Genomic DNA, 18,513 nt, shown 5'->3' with positions numbered 1-18,513 from the left:
AGCAGGTAGGGAGGTAGAACGCATTTACCCCTGGAGAAGGAGCTGTAAAGCCCTTGCAATCACTGCACATGCCCAAGCTGATGCTGCAACCCCAACCCCATCCCACTGCAAACCCCCCAAAGCATCGAGCTAAAACCCATCCACCCCTTGCCCAGACATCAAACGAATTAAAGATAAACCTCTTCTTCCCCTCCCTGACCCGTGTTACTGCTGCAAATCCTCTTCCAGGCCCTTTTGCAATGAGCCCATTGCCTCCATAAACACATTAATAGGGATTTATTAGGGAGGAGGACCCAGGGACACCTATTTTTCCCCCTTGAACTCTTTTGCCTGCCCCTCGAAGCAGAAAGCAGCTGGCAGCCAAGGCTGCTCTCAGATGTCACCTAACCTGCTTCCCATGAGCGTGGGAGCAGGCGATTCCCTTCACCCTCCCTTTTGCAAGCTCCAGATTTTATCCCTATGGATGCGACGCCACCCAAGCCATAAATCCACCACTGTGAGGGGCAATATTCCTGCAGCAGTGCCTCCAAAAAAAGAGCAAAGCAAGTTAAAAGCATTAATAAATGGGTAAAATAAGCCCGGCAGAGAGATTCTGATGGGGTTCCTCCAGAAACCAGTTTGCTTACTGGTTTTGTTCACCCTTCCAGCAACGCGATGGCTTCTGCATTCAGAGAGGGGAAGAGGAGGTCGATGCACAGCCAGGCCCCTGCAGCTCGATCCCGATTTTATCCCACTAGCAGGGCAGGAGAAGGTCATATCCCATTTTGACAGTTGACATAAGCTCCCATCAGCCCAGTTTTGTCCCAGGGCTGGTTATTTTCCCGGCTGCTTCCAAGGGGAATCACCAGGTCTCCAAAACAACCCCCATGACCTTTAACTGGGGCTGGCTAAATTAAAAGAAAGAGGGTTATTTGGCATCATTTGTCACAGCAAAACTGCTCGGAGGGGCAGGAACATCCCAGTAGTAAAATGCATCCCATGGGATGGGGAGGGGGGGAAAGCTGGTGGGGGAAAAGGGGGTGCCCTACAGCAGCGAGATGCTCCAAACCAGGCTGAGATAGCAAAAAGGGGATGCAGAATAATGCAAGAGGGACGTGGGGATGCAATTGTAATCCAAGAAGGATGTCGGGATATGAGATCATCCTCGGAAATACGGATTTCAAGCCAGCAGGAGCTGCTGGGTCCTCACCCCGTTGCCAACAAGCTGGAGGCAGCATCACGAGCCCTGGTTCAGCCCCGTCTCCCTCCCAACCTGCATGGGGAGGGAAAATAAATAGATCCCGGTCTAAATAAAGCAGAAAAGCAGGAGCATGTGCAGAGCTCAGCGCCCGGCAACTATTTGGCTTTAGTTTGGTTATATTTAGCCACCACGACAGAGCGACAGGTCCCAGCTGGTAGGGATGGGTGCCAGCCCCAGGAGTCATCCTCCAGGAAAGCATCTTCCCACCAAATCCCCTTTTTCTTTAATATAAGGGCTCCCAAAAGACAAAACAGATTCAAAACTCCATAAAATCACAGCAGGGAAACACAGCAGGATTTACCCTGGGAATCCCTCCTGCTCCTGTCTGCATCACCGCCACGTTAATCCCTCCTTATAAATAACCCTGGTGCTATTTATAAGGGATGGGGGGGGGGGTAGGAAATAGAAATAAGAATTAGCTTTTTTCTCCCCAAAGTTTCCCCCAACTCCTTCTAATTTCTCCAAACGATGATGCCGCATCCCAGTGGCAGCTTCAAGGCTTATTTCCCCAGCTGGATGATTTTCTACCATCACCTTGGCCAAAGAAGAAAACAGGGGTAGAGACTACAGGGGTAGAGACTACAGGGGTAGAGACTACAGGGGTAGAGACTACAGGGGTAGAGACTACAGGGGTAGAGACTACAGGGGTAGAGACTACAGGGGTAGAGACTACAGGGGTAGAGACTACAGGGGTAGAGACTACAGGGGTAGAGACTACAGGGGTAGAGACTACAGGGGTAGAGACTACAGGGGTAGAGACTACAGGGGTAGAGAGAGAACACAGGAAAACTATTCCAATGATTTCCAGCACACAGGATGCCAGGGAGAGCCAGAGTAAAGCAGGACTGTTTTCTCCCTAAATCCCAGTCCTTTAAATTAATGATTTTAAACAAGCCAGCAAAGAGTCGCTCCAAGGTAAGCTGTTTTCCGAGCCCTAAGTGGGTCTGTGCCTCACGTTATCCATGTTCTAAGGGCTGAGTGGTTCATTTCCCAGTTTTCCAAGGAATCAATTGCAGAGATTTGAAGTTGGCACAGTGGGAATGGGGGCTCCAATGAAGAAAAGTTATCCTCAATCCTCCAGATTTCCCCAAATTGGGCATTTTGATGTGGTGGGGGTTGGCAGCAATAAGGGATGGCTCAGTAGGTGGTGGGAATGAAACAATAGCAAAATGATGGGGTTTTCCCCCCAAGATAAGCCAAAAGATGGATTTTTCCCCAAAAAATGGGTTTTTCCCAGTAAAAAAGCCAAAAGAGGGAGTTCCCCCTAAAAAAACTCCATGAAAACTCAAGATTCAAGGCAATTTCGTGATTATACCTCAAAAACTCCCACCAAAAGGCATCATCTTCTAGGAAAAGCTTTTCCTCAACACGGTGTTTCCCTCTTTCACCTCAAAATGGTTCTTCTGGGCAAATATTCCAACTAAAGACCCAAAACCGGGAAAACTGCCACCGTTTTCCCTCTGATTTCCCTTTTCAACATCACTGATGACCTGGAAAAAATCCCTCCCTTGTCCAGCTCGTGCCATGAGTGCAAATGCAGGGGAAAAGGAGGGAAAAATCAGCAAAAAATCAGAATTATAGCATTTAAATAAGAAAAAAGAACCCATTCTGCAAAGATTTTTCACCAAGAAACCCCAAAAGCAAGAAAAAGCCTAATTTAGTGCCAAAAACATCCCCAATTTGATGCTTATCCCAATCTCCGCCCTTTAATGCTTTGCGAAGCAATTGCAAAGTTCACTCAGTGCAAAACTATCCCGGAAAGGAATTTGGAAGGGGAAGAATTTAAACAGAAACAACAACAAATGCATAAAAAATGGGTTTTTTCCTTCCCTTGTTAGTGCTTCCCAAACAATTCCCAACAATTTGGGGTCTGCTTTATTGCAAAGCACCAAATTAAAACCTTTTGCGCCCTTTTAAAGTGATTTTAACTCCTCCCGCTGCTCAGGGGTCACCTTATTATGCCTGAAAAGGGACCCAAAAACCAGCACCAGGCACTGACACCACCAAACTTGAGCCATGGACCCCACTATTCTTCGTTTCTCACCCTGTTTTGCAGACCCCCCTTCAAGCACCTCGTCAAATATTGCTTTTTTCACCTTCAAAATGCATTTGTGCCCCTTTTTAGGCCGTATTTTTGGGGCAAAACCTGCTCTTTGCAACCTGCCAGCTCCCTAAACCACATTTAACACATTAAAACCCCCTTAAAACTGGTGTAAACAGATGGGAAATGATATTGCAGCCACTTCACCCCCTTTGCAACCTTCCAGCAATGCAACCTTGCGCCCCAGTGCAACCAATATCCAAATGAACCACTAAAAAGGGGGAAATTCCCATGATTTGCCATCAAAATGATCCTGGAGGAAGCTCAAACCCCCCCGAAATTGTGTTTTCCCGCAGGTGCCGCAAATCCCAGCTGGGAAAACCCAGGAGAGGTTTGCACCCAATGCAGATTTGGGGTGAAAAAGCCCAGGAATGGGTGCGGAATTAGCGTGATGCAGCAGGAGCCACCTCCTCTCTCCTTATTGCTGCTGCTTTGGGGTTATGCATTTAATAGTAATTTAACAACTATAAGGTATTTCGATATAAAACCAAAGCACTGAAGCCCCGGCGGCAGCGGGAAGGCAAAGGGCAACCTCCTCCTCCTGCAAGAGGATGTGAGCCCCTATAGATCTGAGGCTTATCCATATGGAGACATGGCTTTATGGGCAAGCAGGGGAGGGGAGATGGGGTTTTGCTGACCTGGGAAGGCCGCGGCTCCTCCGGCTTTGTATCCGCATCGGCCGAGCAGGGCCCCGGCGGGGAGGCAACGTCAGGGAAAAGAAGGCGAAATCCCCCCCGGATGGGGATGGATCCCAAAGACCCCTCCAATGGGGTGCCCAGGGTGGGTGACACCCAACCGGTACCCACCCACCCACCCCAGCACCCCCAGATCCCAGCGGCCGAGGGCTCGCAGCCGGATGGGAGCCGCGGTCCAGCGGCTGCACCGAGGGATGCCGGGATTTTGGGCATCTCCCCCCCCGCCACTCCCTCCCCTTCTTCTCCTTCCCCGCCAGCTCTGATTTACACCCCTGGTGTTCCCGATCCTAATAAATAACCCCCAGCAGGATTCAGCCCCGGCCTTGCCTTTTAACCCCTTATATGCCGGAGCAACCTGTTAACCCTCTCATTGCCGACAGTGCAAAACCAGCCTGGACCTGGGGGGATTTTGCAGCAGGAGCTTCCAAAACTGCCAGGAAAAGAGGAATTTCTCCGGGATATTTTACACCAAAGCCAGCAGCTGCAGGGCTCAAAGGCCCCAAATGTGGCTCCACATCCCCATTCGACTGCAGTTCCCCCACACCACTAAACCCCCCCCAAAATACACTATATATTCAATCAGTGCAAGGACCCTACACCTGTATGTGTTTAAACGCAATATCCTGGCTACAAAATGCCCCCATCTTACCTATTCCATCCGTGTTCGGGGCTGTTTTTCCCACTGGGAAAGGAGTTTCCTGCCGCTGCCAAGGCCAGCACACCCCAGCTGCTGTTGCCCAGCCCTGCTGGCAAACACATTAAGTAGCTGTCAGGTTTATTGCAGCTTGGAACCAGCCAAACAAGCCCAGCAAAAGGAAATAAATATATATATATCTCTATATCCCAGTGCCCTTCGCATGACTTGCGGGCAGCCGGAAAAGCCCACCTTTTCCTTTGGGATTGCTGCTTATGGAGGGGCTGAGCCCTGCCAGGAAAACCTCTTTGCCAGAGGGAACAGCACCCCAGGATCGTGGTGGAGAGGGCTTTATCCCCCCTATCCCAACATCTGGAAGGTGGAGACCCTCCACAGACCATTTTGGGGGTCTGGGTAGCCGCGAAAGCATCTCAGTGGCAATGATTGATAGAAATTAAAGTGATTAGTTCTGATTTTTCAGGTTGCATTTGACTCATGAATCAAGCCCTCCCAAAGGAGCAAGGGGGGGATACTGCACCCTAAAACCAGCTCTGCAAAGGCAAAGAGAAGGAAGCAAAGAGCACCCAAAGTGCCCTCTCCTTTTGCAGGCAGAAATGCATCCATGGGGTGCAGACAGCACCGAGAAAGGTCCCAATGCACCCACAGCTCTACACAGATACCATGTACCTACAGATCCATGCGGATATACAGGGACTAACCCACCGGTGAGGCAGTGCCGGCTGGCAATTACTCAGTTGGCCACCATGGCTGCATTGGCAAAAGGGGTGAGCTCGTGCACGCACCGAATTAGACCGCATCACCCCCAACCTGGGCACCCTACACCCCCAGCAGCACCTTGCAGCCCCCCTCACCAGGGTGCACCCCGGTGCATTCACCACCCTGAACCCCCAAACACTCACCCCGTGCCCAGCAAAACTGGGAGCAAGTTGGGATTTGGGTGCTCGCAGCCGGCGTGTGGGTGCCTGGGAGCCCTGAGTCAGGCAGGGCTGGGCCACCCTGGGGTGCTGGGAGCTGAAACACCCCCCCCAGAATAAACCCATTCTAAATCAAAGTAGATTAAATATAAACCATCACCCTGCAGAGCATCTCCTGTGCGAGCCAAGGGGGCTGGGGCCAGCAAAGAGCCCCATCAAACCCCGCTTGCCAGGCTGCATCGTTGCCCCCTGCAAGGATTAAGGGTGCTTTTCCAGCTCCTTGCATGGAAGGAATCTCATGCACCTCCTGCTTACACACAAAGCAACCTCCTTTTAGCCAAAAGCAGTCTATCAGCTTGGTTTTATGCATCCACAAAACACCAGGGATGGAGGTTGTAGGGCTGGAGTCACCCACAGTGATTTAACCCTGCCTACCAAAGGGTACTTATTGCATCAAGGACCCAGACCTTCAATCCCCCAAGAACAGCTCCATAGGAGATTTGGGCAACCAACCAGCCTGCACCCATGCTCAGCCCTTAAATAAGCAGCAACCTCCTCCCACTCTCGCAGTGCTCCTGATGGAGCCCAGCTGATGGACCCTCATCCCACACCCGTCCTGCCCCAGCTGCTGGTTCCGGGTTTAAAATGCAAACCCCATGTAAATTACCCCTCCTCCCTTGCTAGGTTCACACCCTCCCCATAAAGCTTTACAATAGGTAACAGAGGAACCCAATAAACCTGTTTTTATGGGTGTGAACAGAGGCTTTTTCAAGGAACTTGGAGTATTTGGTGTTTAAATATCCGCTGGAGTGCACTGGGTGTGAATCAGGTGATGTGCATGGAGGGAGGTGGTGGTTTAAATATAATCAATCCATGTGAATACGTATATATATATATATTCATAGAGATGGATGTAATTGGGGTGATGGAGCCGGTCCAGGGATGCCCTCTGCTGGCATCCTCCGTGGGAACGCTTTGGGACACCTTCTCCAAGGGGTGTCCCAGCTTCTCCAGAGGTTTTACTTTGGGAAAGCCTTGCAGGGAGGCCCCAGAAGCTGCTGCCCATGAAGATGCCAGAGCTCTCGGTGCATGGCACAAGGATGCAGCGGAGCAGCTGGACTGGTTTTCTCACCGGTGTCCCAACAAAAACCCCTCAGAGGCGCACGAACCCGCCTTGCAAGGCGTGTGGATGCAAGCTTGGAAGCGCGCATTCATCCTTTCAGCCCATCCCTTGCTTCCTCCACATCTCCCAGCCATGCAATTCCCAGCAAAATCCTCCTGGAGCCCCATCTCCCACCAGCATCCCGCTGGCCGCAGGCAAACCAGGCCTTCAATTCCCGCCTCACTTACACTAAATGCTTGGGAAAACTCCACGTGCGCTTCAGCCGGAGGATAAATCCCCTCCCAAAGCACCCAAAACACTTGCTTAGCGACACCGGTGGTGCAAAAGGAGTCGGGAAAGGGACCTGGGTTCGTTGCAGCATCTCCCGTGGGATGCACCAGCCGGTTTCTGGCTCCCTGGCTGCGGGCAGGGCATGCAAATGCCCCTGGATCCCATTCCCACGCCGCACCCTCTCCCCCTGGACACCGGGATTCCTGCAGAGGCTCTTGCTGCAAACCCCCTTTTCCCATTGCTGTGGGCGCATCCAAGCATCCCCGTCCCCAGGGATACCCCAAATACCATTGGCTGGGGATGCAAGCGCGGCCGGAGCGGGGATTGCAGAAGGCGAAACAAGGCCAAGGTTACCCAAGGTGAGTCTCTCCCCATCCCAGACTCCCTTGGGAATTAACAGGTAAGACCAGTTTCTCCTTATCCAAGTTAAAAACCAGTTTAACCCGCAGCCTGATGCAACTGCCTCCAAACCTTCCCATCCACCCTGTCCAACCCAGTGGGCATTCCAGGGGGGAAAATCCCATTTTTAGGGACAACAGCCCAGGTTCCAGCACTGGCAGCATTTGAGTTACATGATGCTGCTATTGGTACCATGGAAAACCCCTAAATAAACTGAGTCCCTCATCTGCTACTTGGGAGCAATGCTTTTAATTTTCATTTTTGGCCAGAATTAGGGCTAAAACCTGCTAAATAATTCCTAAAATATCCCAAATTTTCAGGGAAAGGGGCAAGGAGGTGCCTGGGAGGGGAATTTGGCCGGGCGCTCGGGCTGCACGCTGCAACACATCCCATAGGTGAGAGGAATCCTCACCACCAAATTACTCCTCAGCAGCAAAAAGCCCTTTTAAATCCACCAGTTCTTTTGGGATGCTGAAGGTCTGAGGCGCCTCTTTCCCTCCTTCCCTTGGGAATACATCCCAGATTTTTCCCCATCCAACCTTTGATCTTCCAAACCCAGCCAGAGCATCGGAGGCTGCCGCGCTGAGATGCTTCGTGGCTGATTTGGTGAGTAGATATTCGTTTATCCCCTTTAAAGCACTGCGGAGGTTGTTTTGTCCTGAAGTAACACCAGGGTTTTCCAGCAGCTGGGAATTTCATGGTGGGTTTTGCAAATGGTGCCCACCGGCATCCCATGGGCCTGGGTCTTCACATTTGAAAATGCATCACAAAGTGCAAATGCAGCAAATATCCATAGAATCATGGAATGGTTTGGGTTGAGGGGACCTCAAAGCTCCTCCAGCTCCAACCCCTGCCACGGGCAGGGACCCCTTCCACTGGAGCAGCTTGCTCCAAGCCCCTGTGTCCAACCTGGCCTTGAACACTGCCAGGGATGGGGCAGCCACAGCTTCTTTGGAACCTTCCCTTGCTTTGCAAGGAGACGAATGTGACTTTGCTCCTGTAAAACATCCTCCTTTGCAGCAGGGAGAAGGGCTCCTTTCCTTTGCAACACCATTGCAATGAAGGCAAAATGCGCACTCATTTCTTGGGGGGGGGGGGGGGGGGGAAGACAGAAACGCTGCAATGCAGCCAATCTGTACCTTTATTTCTCAGGAATAAACCACATTGCAATAAAGCAAATAATGCAAAATGTGTATTTCTTGGGGGAAAAAACCACTCAGCAGTAACAGCAGTGAGTGTATTTATTTACTGGGGTGGACACTCTGCAAGAAAGGCAAAAAGTACACTTATCTCATAGGGAAAAATCAGTGCAATAAAGGCAGTATGTCCATTTATTTCATAGGGAAAAAGCATTGCAATAGAAACAATATGTCAATTTATTTCATAGGGAAAAATCAGTGCAATAAAGGCAATATATCCATTTATTTCATAGGGAAGAAAATCATTGCAATAGAGACAATATACTATTTCATAGGGAAAAATCAGTGCAATAAAGGCAATATGTCCACTTACTTATAGGGAAAAATCACTGCAATAAAGGCAACATGTCAATTTATATCATAGGGAAAAATCAGTGCAATAAAGGCAATATGTCCACTTACTTATAGGAAAAAATCACTGCAATAAAGGCAACATCTCCATTTATTTATGGAGAGAAACCCCCCTTGCACTAAGGGCACTGTGTTCATTCGGGAGTGGCGGGGGGATCCCTTCGCAACAGAGCCTATTTCCCCCTTCCAAACCCACTCCCGTGCTTTTCCCATTGCGAAAACCTCCTTTTCCCGAGCAGGAAACCCCCTTTTCGCTGTTTTCCCTCCTCCGCTCTCGTCCTCCCCGAGTCTTCCTGTCCTAAAGATGGAGCTGTGTGTGCCGGGCCGGACCCTGCAGCCTCTTCTTTCCCTAAAGCAGGGCGATTTTTTTCCCCCCTTCCCCTTCCTGCCCGTACATGTGTTTCTGTTTTGTACCGCAGCGTTTGTGCTGGAGGCTCGTATTTACATTTTAAGTGCATCTGGTGGGTGGGCGCTAAGGGAGGGCGAAGAAAAAAAAGGGAAGGAAAGGGTAAGATTTACCTCCTTTTTCTCTACAACAGGAAGCACCACCACAAACATTGCAAAGGCCCCGAGTTGTTGCTTGCTTTATGCTGCGCCCATCGCCCTAAAATCAGGTTTGGAATTCGGGGGGGGGGGATAAGGGTGGATGGGGGGAGGAGGGGGAAAAAGGGATGGGGGGGGCTTAAAATCCTAGGAAAGAAAAGGAATAGGGAAGGGGAGAAAGGAGAAGGAAGGCGGATCCACGTGGTGCTGGGGCCAGACAGGGATCCCATTGTTCCGAGCAATAATAAAGGGGAAATCAAAGAGTTAAAGTAAAGGGGGGGGGGGAAGGAGACAGCGGGGCCGCGCAGGGGCTGGGATTGGGTTTGGACCCCCCCTACCCCAAACCAGCATCAATCCCCCCCCCAACACCAACCCCTCCACCAATAGCAAAGGGCAGCGGCAGCCGGAGCGCAAGCGGGGCCCCCCCCGCGAGCAGGTGGGGTTTGGGGGGGAGCGGGGACCCCCAACACGACCCGACCCCCCCCGTGCACTGTTGGGGGGCGGGATCGTTGTCTCCGGGACGTTTTGTTGCCCCCCCCCGCTTTACCTCCGCTTTTAACCCCCCCTTTGCAAACAGGCTCTTTGCGACCCCCCCGTTAATCGCCCCTTTCCAACCCCCCCGCACCCCCTTCCTCCCAGTGCACCCCAACCTCCCCCTTTGCCCCCCCAAAATCCTCCGGTTCCCCCCCCTTTTGCAAATCGCCCTTTCCCAACCTTTTCCCTTCGGCCCTTTCCCCAAATTCCCCCTTTCCCTCCCCCAAATCCCCCCTTTTTCCCCCCCAATCCCCCTTTTTCCTCCCCTTTGTCCCCATTTCCCCCCTTTCCTCTTCCCCCAAGTGCAGTTGGGGTCCGGGGGGGTCCCCCCTTGTTCTCACTCCCCTCAGTTCCGCACCCCCGTGGGCCGGGCCGGGCCTGGCCTGGCGGTGACGGCGGCTCCCGCTGCAGGCGCCATGCCCCGCAGGAAGGCGGCGGGGCCGCCCTGGGAAGCGGCCCCGGGGAACGGGGCGGCGGCAGCGGGGAGGCGGCGGCCGGGCCCGGCGGCGGGAGCGCGGCGCAGGCCGCGGCCTGAGCGCGGCGGCGGCGGCGGCGGAGGAGGCGGCAGCAGCGGCGGCAGCAGCGAGGAGGAGGCGCCCCGGGAGCGGCGGCCGCGGGACGGGAGCCCCGGCGGGAGGAGGCCCGGGAGGCCCGGCGGAGGGGGAGCGGGAGCGGCGGGACGGGGACCGAGCGTCGTCATCTGCGAGCCCGAGCACAGCAAGGAGCGCATCGTGAGGGACCCGGAACCCCCTTGAACCCCCCTTGTACCCCCAGAGCCACCCCCAGACTCCCCCTTGTAACACCCGGGCCCCCCCCTTGTAACTTCCCCTTGTACCCCAGCACCCCCCGTTGTAACCCCTCCTTCCACCCCCCTGGACCCCCAGCACCTCCTTACACCTCCTCCTTGTACCCCAGTACCCCCCTTGTACCTTCCTGCACACTCCTTGTACCCGCAGCGTCTCCCCCCATTGAAACTCCCCCTTGTACCCTCTTATACCTCTTGTATTTTCCCTTTATACCCCCTGTACCCCCTCATACCCCCCCTTTACAACCTCTCCTTGTACCCCCCGGCACCCCCTTACACCCCTCTGTACCCCTTTATACCCCCTTGTACCCCCTTGCACCCACAATGCAGTCCCCCCATTGCACCCCCCAGTGCACCCCTGTTCTGTACTCACTAATGCACCCCTTAGTGCAGCCCCCCTTTACACCCCTGCATTGCAGCCCCCCACTGAAACCCCAATACGCTCTCCAATGCACCCCCCATTGCACCCCCTAATATCTCATGACACCCCCCTTAGCACCCCCATTGTACCCCCATCCTATCCCCCCACTGCACCCCCTTATAGCCCTCCCCTAGAGCACCCCGTGATGTACCTCCCCCTGCACCCCACACTGCACCCTCAATGCACCCCCTATCGCACCCCTTAATGCCCCCCCTTATTGTACTCTTTAATGCATCCTGTTAACGCCTTCCAACACCCCCCCAATGCACCCCCCCCTTACCCACCTTCATCATGTGCCCTCAGCCAGCCCCCCCCAAAATCACACCCCTTCTTTTGCACCCCATGGCAGTGCTCCCCCTTATTGAGCCACTTCATTGCCCCCCAGAGCCGGGGTTGCAGAGGAATGGGGTGCACTGGCTTTGGGGGTGGTACTGCAGAACATCCCCCCCGTGTCCCTACATCCCCCATGTCCACAGTGTCCCCTGCATCTGCCTTGTCCCCAGTGTCCCAGATTTCCCCTCAGTGTTCCCCACATCCTCCACATCCCAGATGTCTCCCAGTGTCCCCCGCATCCTGATGGCCCCCATGTCCCTCAGATCCCCAGTGTCTCCCATGTCCTTGATGTGCCTCGTGTCCCTTCTGTCCTCTTTGTCCCTCACATCCCTGATGTCCCCCATGTTCCTGATGTTCCTCCACATCCCCAATGTCCCCATGTTCCTACCCCCCATGTCCCTGTTGTCCCCCATGTTCCCTTCATCCTTGATATCTCCCATGTCCCAAATAGTCCCCATGTCTCGCATGTCCCCTGCATCCTTGATGGTCCCCCATGTCCCCTGTGTGCTCCCAGTCCCCCGATGTCCCCCCTGTCCCTGGGTCACTGATGGCTTCCTGGTTCCTTGCAGAAGCTCGAGGGCTCCAAGAGCCGGGGGCAGCTCCTCATCTTCGGGGCCACCAACTGGGACTTGATCGGCCGCAAGGAAGTGCCTAAGCAGCAAGGTGAGGGCTCTGCCTGTGCTCAACTCGCTCCTTGAGCCGCGTTTCCCACCTCACTATTACTGATTTAGGGTTAATTGTTATTTAATTAACACCTGGGGGTTGCTCCTGCTGCGATCAGGGCCAGCACTTGGGGTGCGCCGGGGCTCCTGCAGAGCAAAACAGAGGCATTGCTGCTTCTTGATGCCTTTATATTGAATTAATTGTCCTATTCGTTTCCAATGCGTTTCTGTTTAATTGCTTTTATTAATTAGCATCTTGGAGGGGCTCTTTTGCAGGTGCGCTTTGCAGCCTAGGTCAGAAGTTGGGGTGCACCACATCTCCTGCAACATGAGCTAAAGGCGCTGCTTATTCGGGGAGCGTTTCTAGTTCATTACTTTTCCTGCTGCATTTTAGTGCATTGCGGTTTCATTTCTTTGTTTCTGCTTATTTTTAGTGCATTTAGACTTAATTAATTCTTTGATTAATTAGTTGGGAGGGGAACTTACAGCTGCATATCGTGAGCTGGGCCACAGCTTGGGGTGCACCCATCTTCTCCACAGCCAAATGAAGGCGCTGCTGATTTTTGATGCGTCTCTATTGAATTATACATTCCCTGGTGCTTTTTGATGCACTTAACTGTAATTATTGTTTCATTAATTAATGGTTTTGGGGTTGTTTCGGGTTCTTTTTACAGTTGCCTATCGGAATCTGGGCCAGAACCTGTGGGGGCCACACAGGTATGGGTGCCTCTCAGGTATTCAGGTGCGGAGCGTGGTGTCAGGACCCTGCGCTGCTCACAGCCTGCTCATCACCACCGAGGGCAAGCTCTGGAGCTGGGGTGAGCGCTGGTACCCCAAAACCACCCCCAATCCCCCCTTTGGGCACACCAGGAGCCTTCATCTTCCCGTTTTGATGCAAAAAACACTGATTTTGGGTTAGGTCGCAATGAAAAGGGGCAGCTGGGACATGGGGACACGAAGCGCGTGGAAGCGCCGAAGCTCATCGAGGTGCTGGGGGGTGAAGCCATCGTGCTGGCAGCCTGTGGTCGAAATCACACTCTGGCACTCACAGGTAAGGAAAACCCTCTCGTGTTTAGGATCAGTTGGCTGAAATGGGCTCATTTTGCCTCAAACACCACTGCTTTTTGGGTGCTTAGTTGGGTTTTTTGCCTTGCAGAGAGCGGCTCCGTGTTTGCCTTCGGGGAGAATAAAATGGGGCAGCTGGGGCTGGGGAACCAGACAGACGCCGTGCCCAGCCCCACGCAGGTATCACTGCCCCTTCCCGTGCTTTCCCTCACCTTTTTGGGTGAAAAGACTGCAGATTTGGGGTTTTTTTTCCACTGAAAAATAGCCTTAGCAGAGCCCAAACCCCTTTTGGAGCATCCCACTGTGGGAGAGATCCATTTGCAGCTGCAGTTGGAGAATAAACAGCAGTGATTTAAAATAACCCCCCAGATTTGAGGAATTTGGGGGGGTTCTATGTGGAAAATCAGCTTTTTGCCTTTGTCTCCTTGTTTTTCCTAACCCCTTTTCTTGACTTCTCCCACAGATCATGTACAACGGGCAGCCCATCACCAAACTGGCCTGTGGTGCCGAATTCAGCATGATCATGGATTGCAAAGGAAACCTTTACTCCTTTGGGTGCCCTGAGTATGGGCAGCTGGGTACGGTGCTGTTTTGGGGTGGGATTTGCTAATTCCTTGGGCTATTATAGGGTTGGGAGAGGGGGAAAAGCTCCCTGCCTCGGGTTTCCCATCCGGGCAAGCAAAGCATCACTCCTCCCATTCACCTCCAGCAAAAGCAGTGGGGTGGGAGCTGTGACTGAAAAGGGGTTTGCGAGAGGAGAAGGGGTTTAATGCAGCAGGTTTGGGAGTAGTGGGATGCAGGGCTGGGGATACCCCGTGTTCATCCCTGTACTCATCCCCCCCAGGGCATAATTCCGATGGGAAGTTCATTGCCCGGGCGCAGCGGATAGAGTACGACTGCGAGCTGGTGCCACGCCGCGTGGCCATCTTCATTGAGAAGACCAAAGATGGGCAGATCCTGCCCGTCCCCAACGTGGTGGTGCGGGACGTGGCATGCGGGGCCAACCACACGGTAGGCATTGGCTGCTGCAGCACTAAGGAATGGCATGGATAAAGGTTTGCAGCCTGGATTGAAGGGGAAGCGCTTGTGGGAGCTTTTAAGGATAAAGATCCGCAGGGTGCATGGGAGGATAAAGATTGCAGCACATATTTGAGGCTGGAGATCTGCAGCTTGCGTTTTAAGGAGGAAGTTCTGCAGCAGGCACATTAAGGATGAAGATTTGCAGCCTGTAGTTACGGGTAAAGTTTTGTCCCGTGGATTTATAGATAGGTATTTGCAGGGTGCTTTTAAGGCTTAAGATTTGCGGGGTGCGTTCAAGGGTCGAGGTTTGCAGCCTGCATTTAAGGATAAAGATTTGCAGTGTGCATTTATAGAGATCTGTGTTGTGCATGTAAGTGTAAATACTTGCAGTGTGCATTTAAGGTTAAAGATTTGGGGCCTGCATTTAAAGATTGAGATTTGCAGCCTGCATTTCAGGACAGAGATTTGCAGCATGAATTGAAGGCTGAAGATTTGCAGCATGAATTTAAGGATACGTTCGTGCAGCTTGCATTCAAGGACACAGCTTTGCAGCATGAATTTAAGGCTGAAGATTTGCAGCACAAAGTTAAGGACTGAGATTTGCAGCCTGCATCTAAGGATAAAGTTTTGCAGTGTGCATTTATGGATAGAGATTTGTGTTGTCCATATCAGTATAAATACTTGCAGCCTGTATTTAAGGACTGAGATTTACTGCCTGCATCCAGCACTTGCCGTACTCTGCAGTCGATGCCGTTTGCTGTGGCTGCCGCAGCTTTCCCTGCACCGAGCTGGCTGGGTCTCAGCTGCTCAGAGGTGATGTTTCTCCATCCCCAGCTCGTCCTGGACTCTCAGAAGCGCGTTTTCTCCTGGGGCTTTGGGGGCTACGGGCGCCTGGGCCACACCGAGCAGAAGGACGAGATGGTGCCTCGGTTGGTCAAGCTCTTCGACTTCCCAGGGCGCGGAGCAGCGCAGATATACGCTGGTTACACATGCTCCTTCGCTGTCAGCGAGACAGGTCAGGCCTTGGGCGGGTCTAAAGCATCAATCTGGGGTGGTTTGGGGGTGCGTTGACTGGTGATGTTGGGGTTTGCAGGCGGCTTGTTCTTTTGGGGTGCCACCAACACCTCCCGGGAGTCCACCATGTACCCTAAGGCTGTGCAGGACCTCTGCGGCTGGAAGATCCGCAGCCTGGCCTGTGGGTAAGTGCAGCCCCCCCCCAAACCACCCCAGCTGCCTAGGGTCTGGGGGGTGGGGTGGGCTGGGGGAGGACATGGGGTCACCTTGCCTTGCATCCCCTGCAGGAAGAGCAGCATCATCGTGGCAGCGGATGAGAGCACCATCAGCTGGGGGCCCTCACCCACCTTTGGGGAACTGGTGAGAAGGGTTTAGTGGGGACCCCCAACCCCTTGATCCCCAAACCCCCCCTCAGCCACTAGTGGGAGGGGCTGGGTGCTTCCCACAACTCCTGCACTGATTTCCCCCCTTTCCATGGGATGCATTTGGCAGGGCTACGGGGACCACAAGCCCAAATCCTCGACAGCTGCCCAGGAGGTAAAGACCTTGGATGGGATCTACACAGAGCAGGTGAGTGGGGACACCCCCCAGTAAATAAGTGCGGTGGCTGAGGCTGTACATAACTTATCACACCCATGGGGTGCTGGAGAGAGGGTGTGCAGGGGCCTCCCCTTAAATAAACACAGCCACTGAGGCCGTACACAGCTCCTCACACCCATGGAATGCTGGAAGGAGGGCACATGAGAGCCTCCCTTTAACTAAATACGGTGGCTGAGGCTGTACACAACTCATCACACTCACGAGGTGCTGGAGAAAGGGCATGTGAGAGCCTCCCCTTAAATCAGTACAGCAGCTGAAGCCGTACACAGCTCATCACACCCATGGGGTGCTAAAGGGAGGGTGTGTGCAGGCCTCTCCTTAAATAAAGAGGAGGGCTGAGACCGTACAAAAGTCATCACACCCATGGGATGCATTAAAGGGTGTGTTGGGTCCCCTTTAAATAACTACAGGGGCTGAGGCTGTACGCAGCTCATCACACTCATGGGGTGCTGCTGGGAGGGTGGGTGGGGCCTCCCGTTAAATAAATGTCATCTGAGGCTGGAAACACCACATCACACCCATGGGGTGCTAAAGGGATGGTATGTGGGAGGGCCCACCTTAACTAAAGATGGTGGGTGAGGCCGTACACAGCTCATCACACCCATGAGGTGCTGGAGGGAGGGCATGTGAGAGCCTCCTCTTAAATCAGTACAGCAGCTGACGCCACACACAGCTCATCACACCCATGGGATGCTAAAGTGGGGGGCTCCATTAAATGAATACAGCAGTTGAGGCAGTACACAACTCATCACACCCATGGGGTGCTGAAGAGAGGGCGCATGGGAGCCTCCCCTTTAAGTAAATATGTCGGCTGAGGCCATACACAACTCACCACAGTGATGGGGCGCTAAAGGGAGCCTGTGTGGAGGCCTCCCCTTAATAAAGAGGGGGGCTGAGGCCATACACCAGTCATCACACCCATGGGGTGCATTAAAGGGAGGGTGTGGGGGGGGGTGCCCCTTTTAAATCCATACAGCAGCTGATGCTGTATGTAGCTCATCACGCCCATGGGGTGCCGGAGGCAGGGTGTGTGGGAGCCTCCCCTTACATCAACATGTCAGCTGAGGCCGTGCACAGCTCATCACAGCGATGGGGTGCTCAAACATGCGCCTGGATTGGGGGGGGGGGCAGGAGGCGGATGGCCCCGTGCCTCAGTTTCCCGGTTGCCCTCCTGCAGGTGGCCATGGGCTATGCCCACTCCCTGGTGATCGCCCGCGACGAGACCGATGCCGAGAAGGAGAAGCTGCGCAAGCTGCCCGAGTACAACCCCCGCACCATCTGAGGGACCCCAAACCCGCCGGGACCCCCCAAAACCCAGCCGGGACCCCCAGACCTCACCGGGACCCCCCCAAACCCCGCTTTTCCAAGCCAGCCACGGATTTGACTACCTGTTATCCCATGCCCGAAGCCCTTGGGGGAGGGTATTTCCCCCTTCCCATGGCTTTCTGTGTTCCTGACTGTAGCAGGATCTTTTGGCCCATCCAGGCTTAGTTTTGGGGGGGGGGGGGGGGGTTGTGGGTTTTTTTTTTGTTGTTTTTTTTTTTTTGTAATTATTTTGATTTTTATTTGTATTTTTTCCCCACCTCTTTTATTTTCCCTTTTCCCAGCTCCACATTCCCTGGCTGCGCCACATTCCCTGGCTGCGGGCTCGGGATGCCATTGGGGACCTGAAGAGCAGCAGCAAAACACTTCTTTCCCCCTCTAATATCCCAGTCTTTTAGCATTTTTTCCCATATTCCCCCTGCTTTGGGTGCTTTCATTTTGGGGGGTTCCCCCCTCTGCCACCATCCCTGTTCCCGGAGGGATTCAGGATATGGATCTCCCCACCCCGCAATGGGTCAGACCCATCCCCAGCATCCTTTTGGGGCTCCCCTCCAGCTATCGCAGCCCTCGCCCACCGCAGGGAGATCTCAGGTATGAGGAGGGGAGCCCCTAAAAGCTCATTCTTGGCATTATTGATTCCTTAGGGTTTCATTACTGTTAACTCTTTGCCTGGTCTCAAGCCCAAAGCCCCTCCTACGACGCTGTGCACTGTGCTGGAGAAACGAGGTGCCTTTAGCAGAGCCTGGCTCTGCCTCCGCGCAACCCAAGGGTGGTTTTGACTTTGAGTTCTGTCTTTTTAGGGGTTCTTTTGAGTGATTGGGGGGGGGGTTTGGGGGGGCTCAGGGGCAGCATTTGCCCTGTTCGGGGAGTTTTGCAGTAAAACAAAGTGGGTTTTTTCGTTTCCTTTGGGATTGGGGATTGTTTTGGGGAGGGTTAGAGAGCAAAGATCCAGGATTGGGATTGCAGTTGGGTGGAAAAGTGAAATATTCCACGTTTTTAGCAATAGTCATTTTTGGGGGGTTGTGGCACAAGCAGAGCCGCAGCCCCAGTAAAATGGGGCGAAGAAATCACCCAAAGCCCCACTTTTACCCCTCCAAAAAGCATCATTTTGGCTCCATCCTGCCCAAAAGCGACATGGTTTTAGCCTGGTTAAGCTCCCCTTTCCGGCTGCGGGATGGAGGAGGCTCCAGGAAGGAACCATGATCCCAAGGCAGGAGGATGTGGGAATGCCGCGTCCTTTAGCAGC

At 53.4% G+C, this 18,513-nt stretch overlaps 1 protein-coding gene across 1 annotated transcript; it reads left to right on the top strand.

Moving 5' to 3' along the window:
* The first annotated feature begins 9,502 nt into the window (after nt 1–9,502).
* Nucleotides 9,503–18,030, top strand: RCC2 (regulator of chromosome condensation 2). The gene is made up of 13 exons (XM_080631077.1): nt 9,503–9,561; nt 10,436–10,755; nt 12,153–12,246; nt 12,920–13,063; nt 13,165–13,296; nt 13,402–13,490; nt 13,774–13,888; nt 14,155–14,321; nt 15,165–15,345; nt 15,424–15,529; nt 15,632–15,704; nt 15,837–15,914; nt 17,122–18,030. The coding sequence occupies exons 2-13, from the start codon at nt 10,441–10,443 to the stop codon at nt 17,224–17,226; spliced, it is 1,599 nt and encodes a 532-aa protein (XP_080487203.1). The 5' UTR covers nt 9,503–9,561; nt 10,436–10,440; the 3' UTR covers nt 17,227–18,030.
* Nucleotides 18,031–18,513: the final 483 nt, after the last annotated feature.

This window comes from Psittacula echo (assembly GCF_963264785.1).
Source record: "Psittacula echo genome assembly, chromosome: 17".
Classification (NCBI taxonomy): Eukaryota; Metazoa; Chordata; class Aves; order Psittaciformes; family Psittacidae; genus Psittacula; species Psittacula echo.
The sequence above is the reverse complement of the archived record's forward strand: the minus strand, read 5'-3'. Positions and strand labels throughout refer to the sequence as shown.

Excerpts from the sequence above, each read along its gene's own strand:
- RCC2 (XM_080631077.1), top strand. The coding sequence starts at position 10,441 with ATGCCCCGCAGGAAGGCGGCGGGGCCGCCCTGGGAAGCGGCCCCGGGG. Across the intron at positions 15,530-15,631 it reads ATCCGCAGCCTGGCCTGTGG|GAAGAGCAGCATCATCGTGG; the intron begins GTAAGTGCAGCC and ends CATCCCCTGCAG. Across the intron at positions 15,915-17,121 it reads ATGGGATCTACACAGAGCAG|GTGGCCATGGGCTATGCCCA; the intron begins GTGAGTGGGGAC and ends GCCCTCCTGCAG.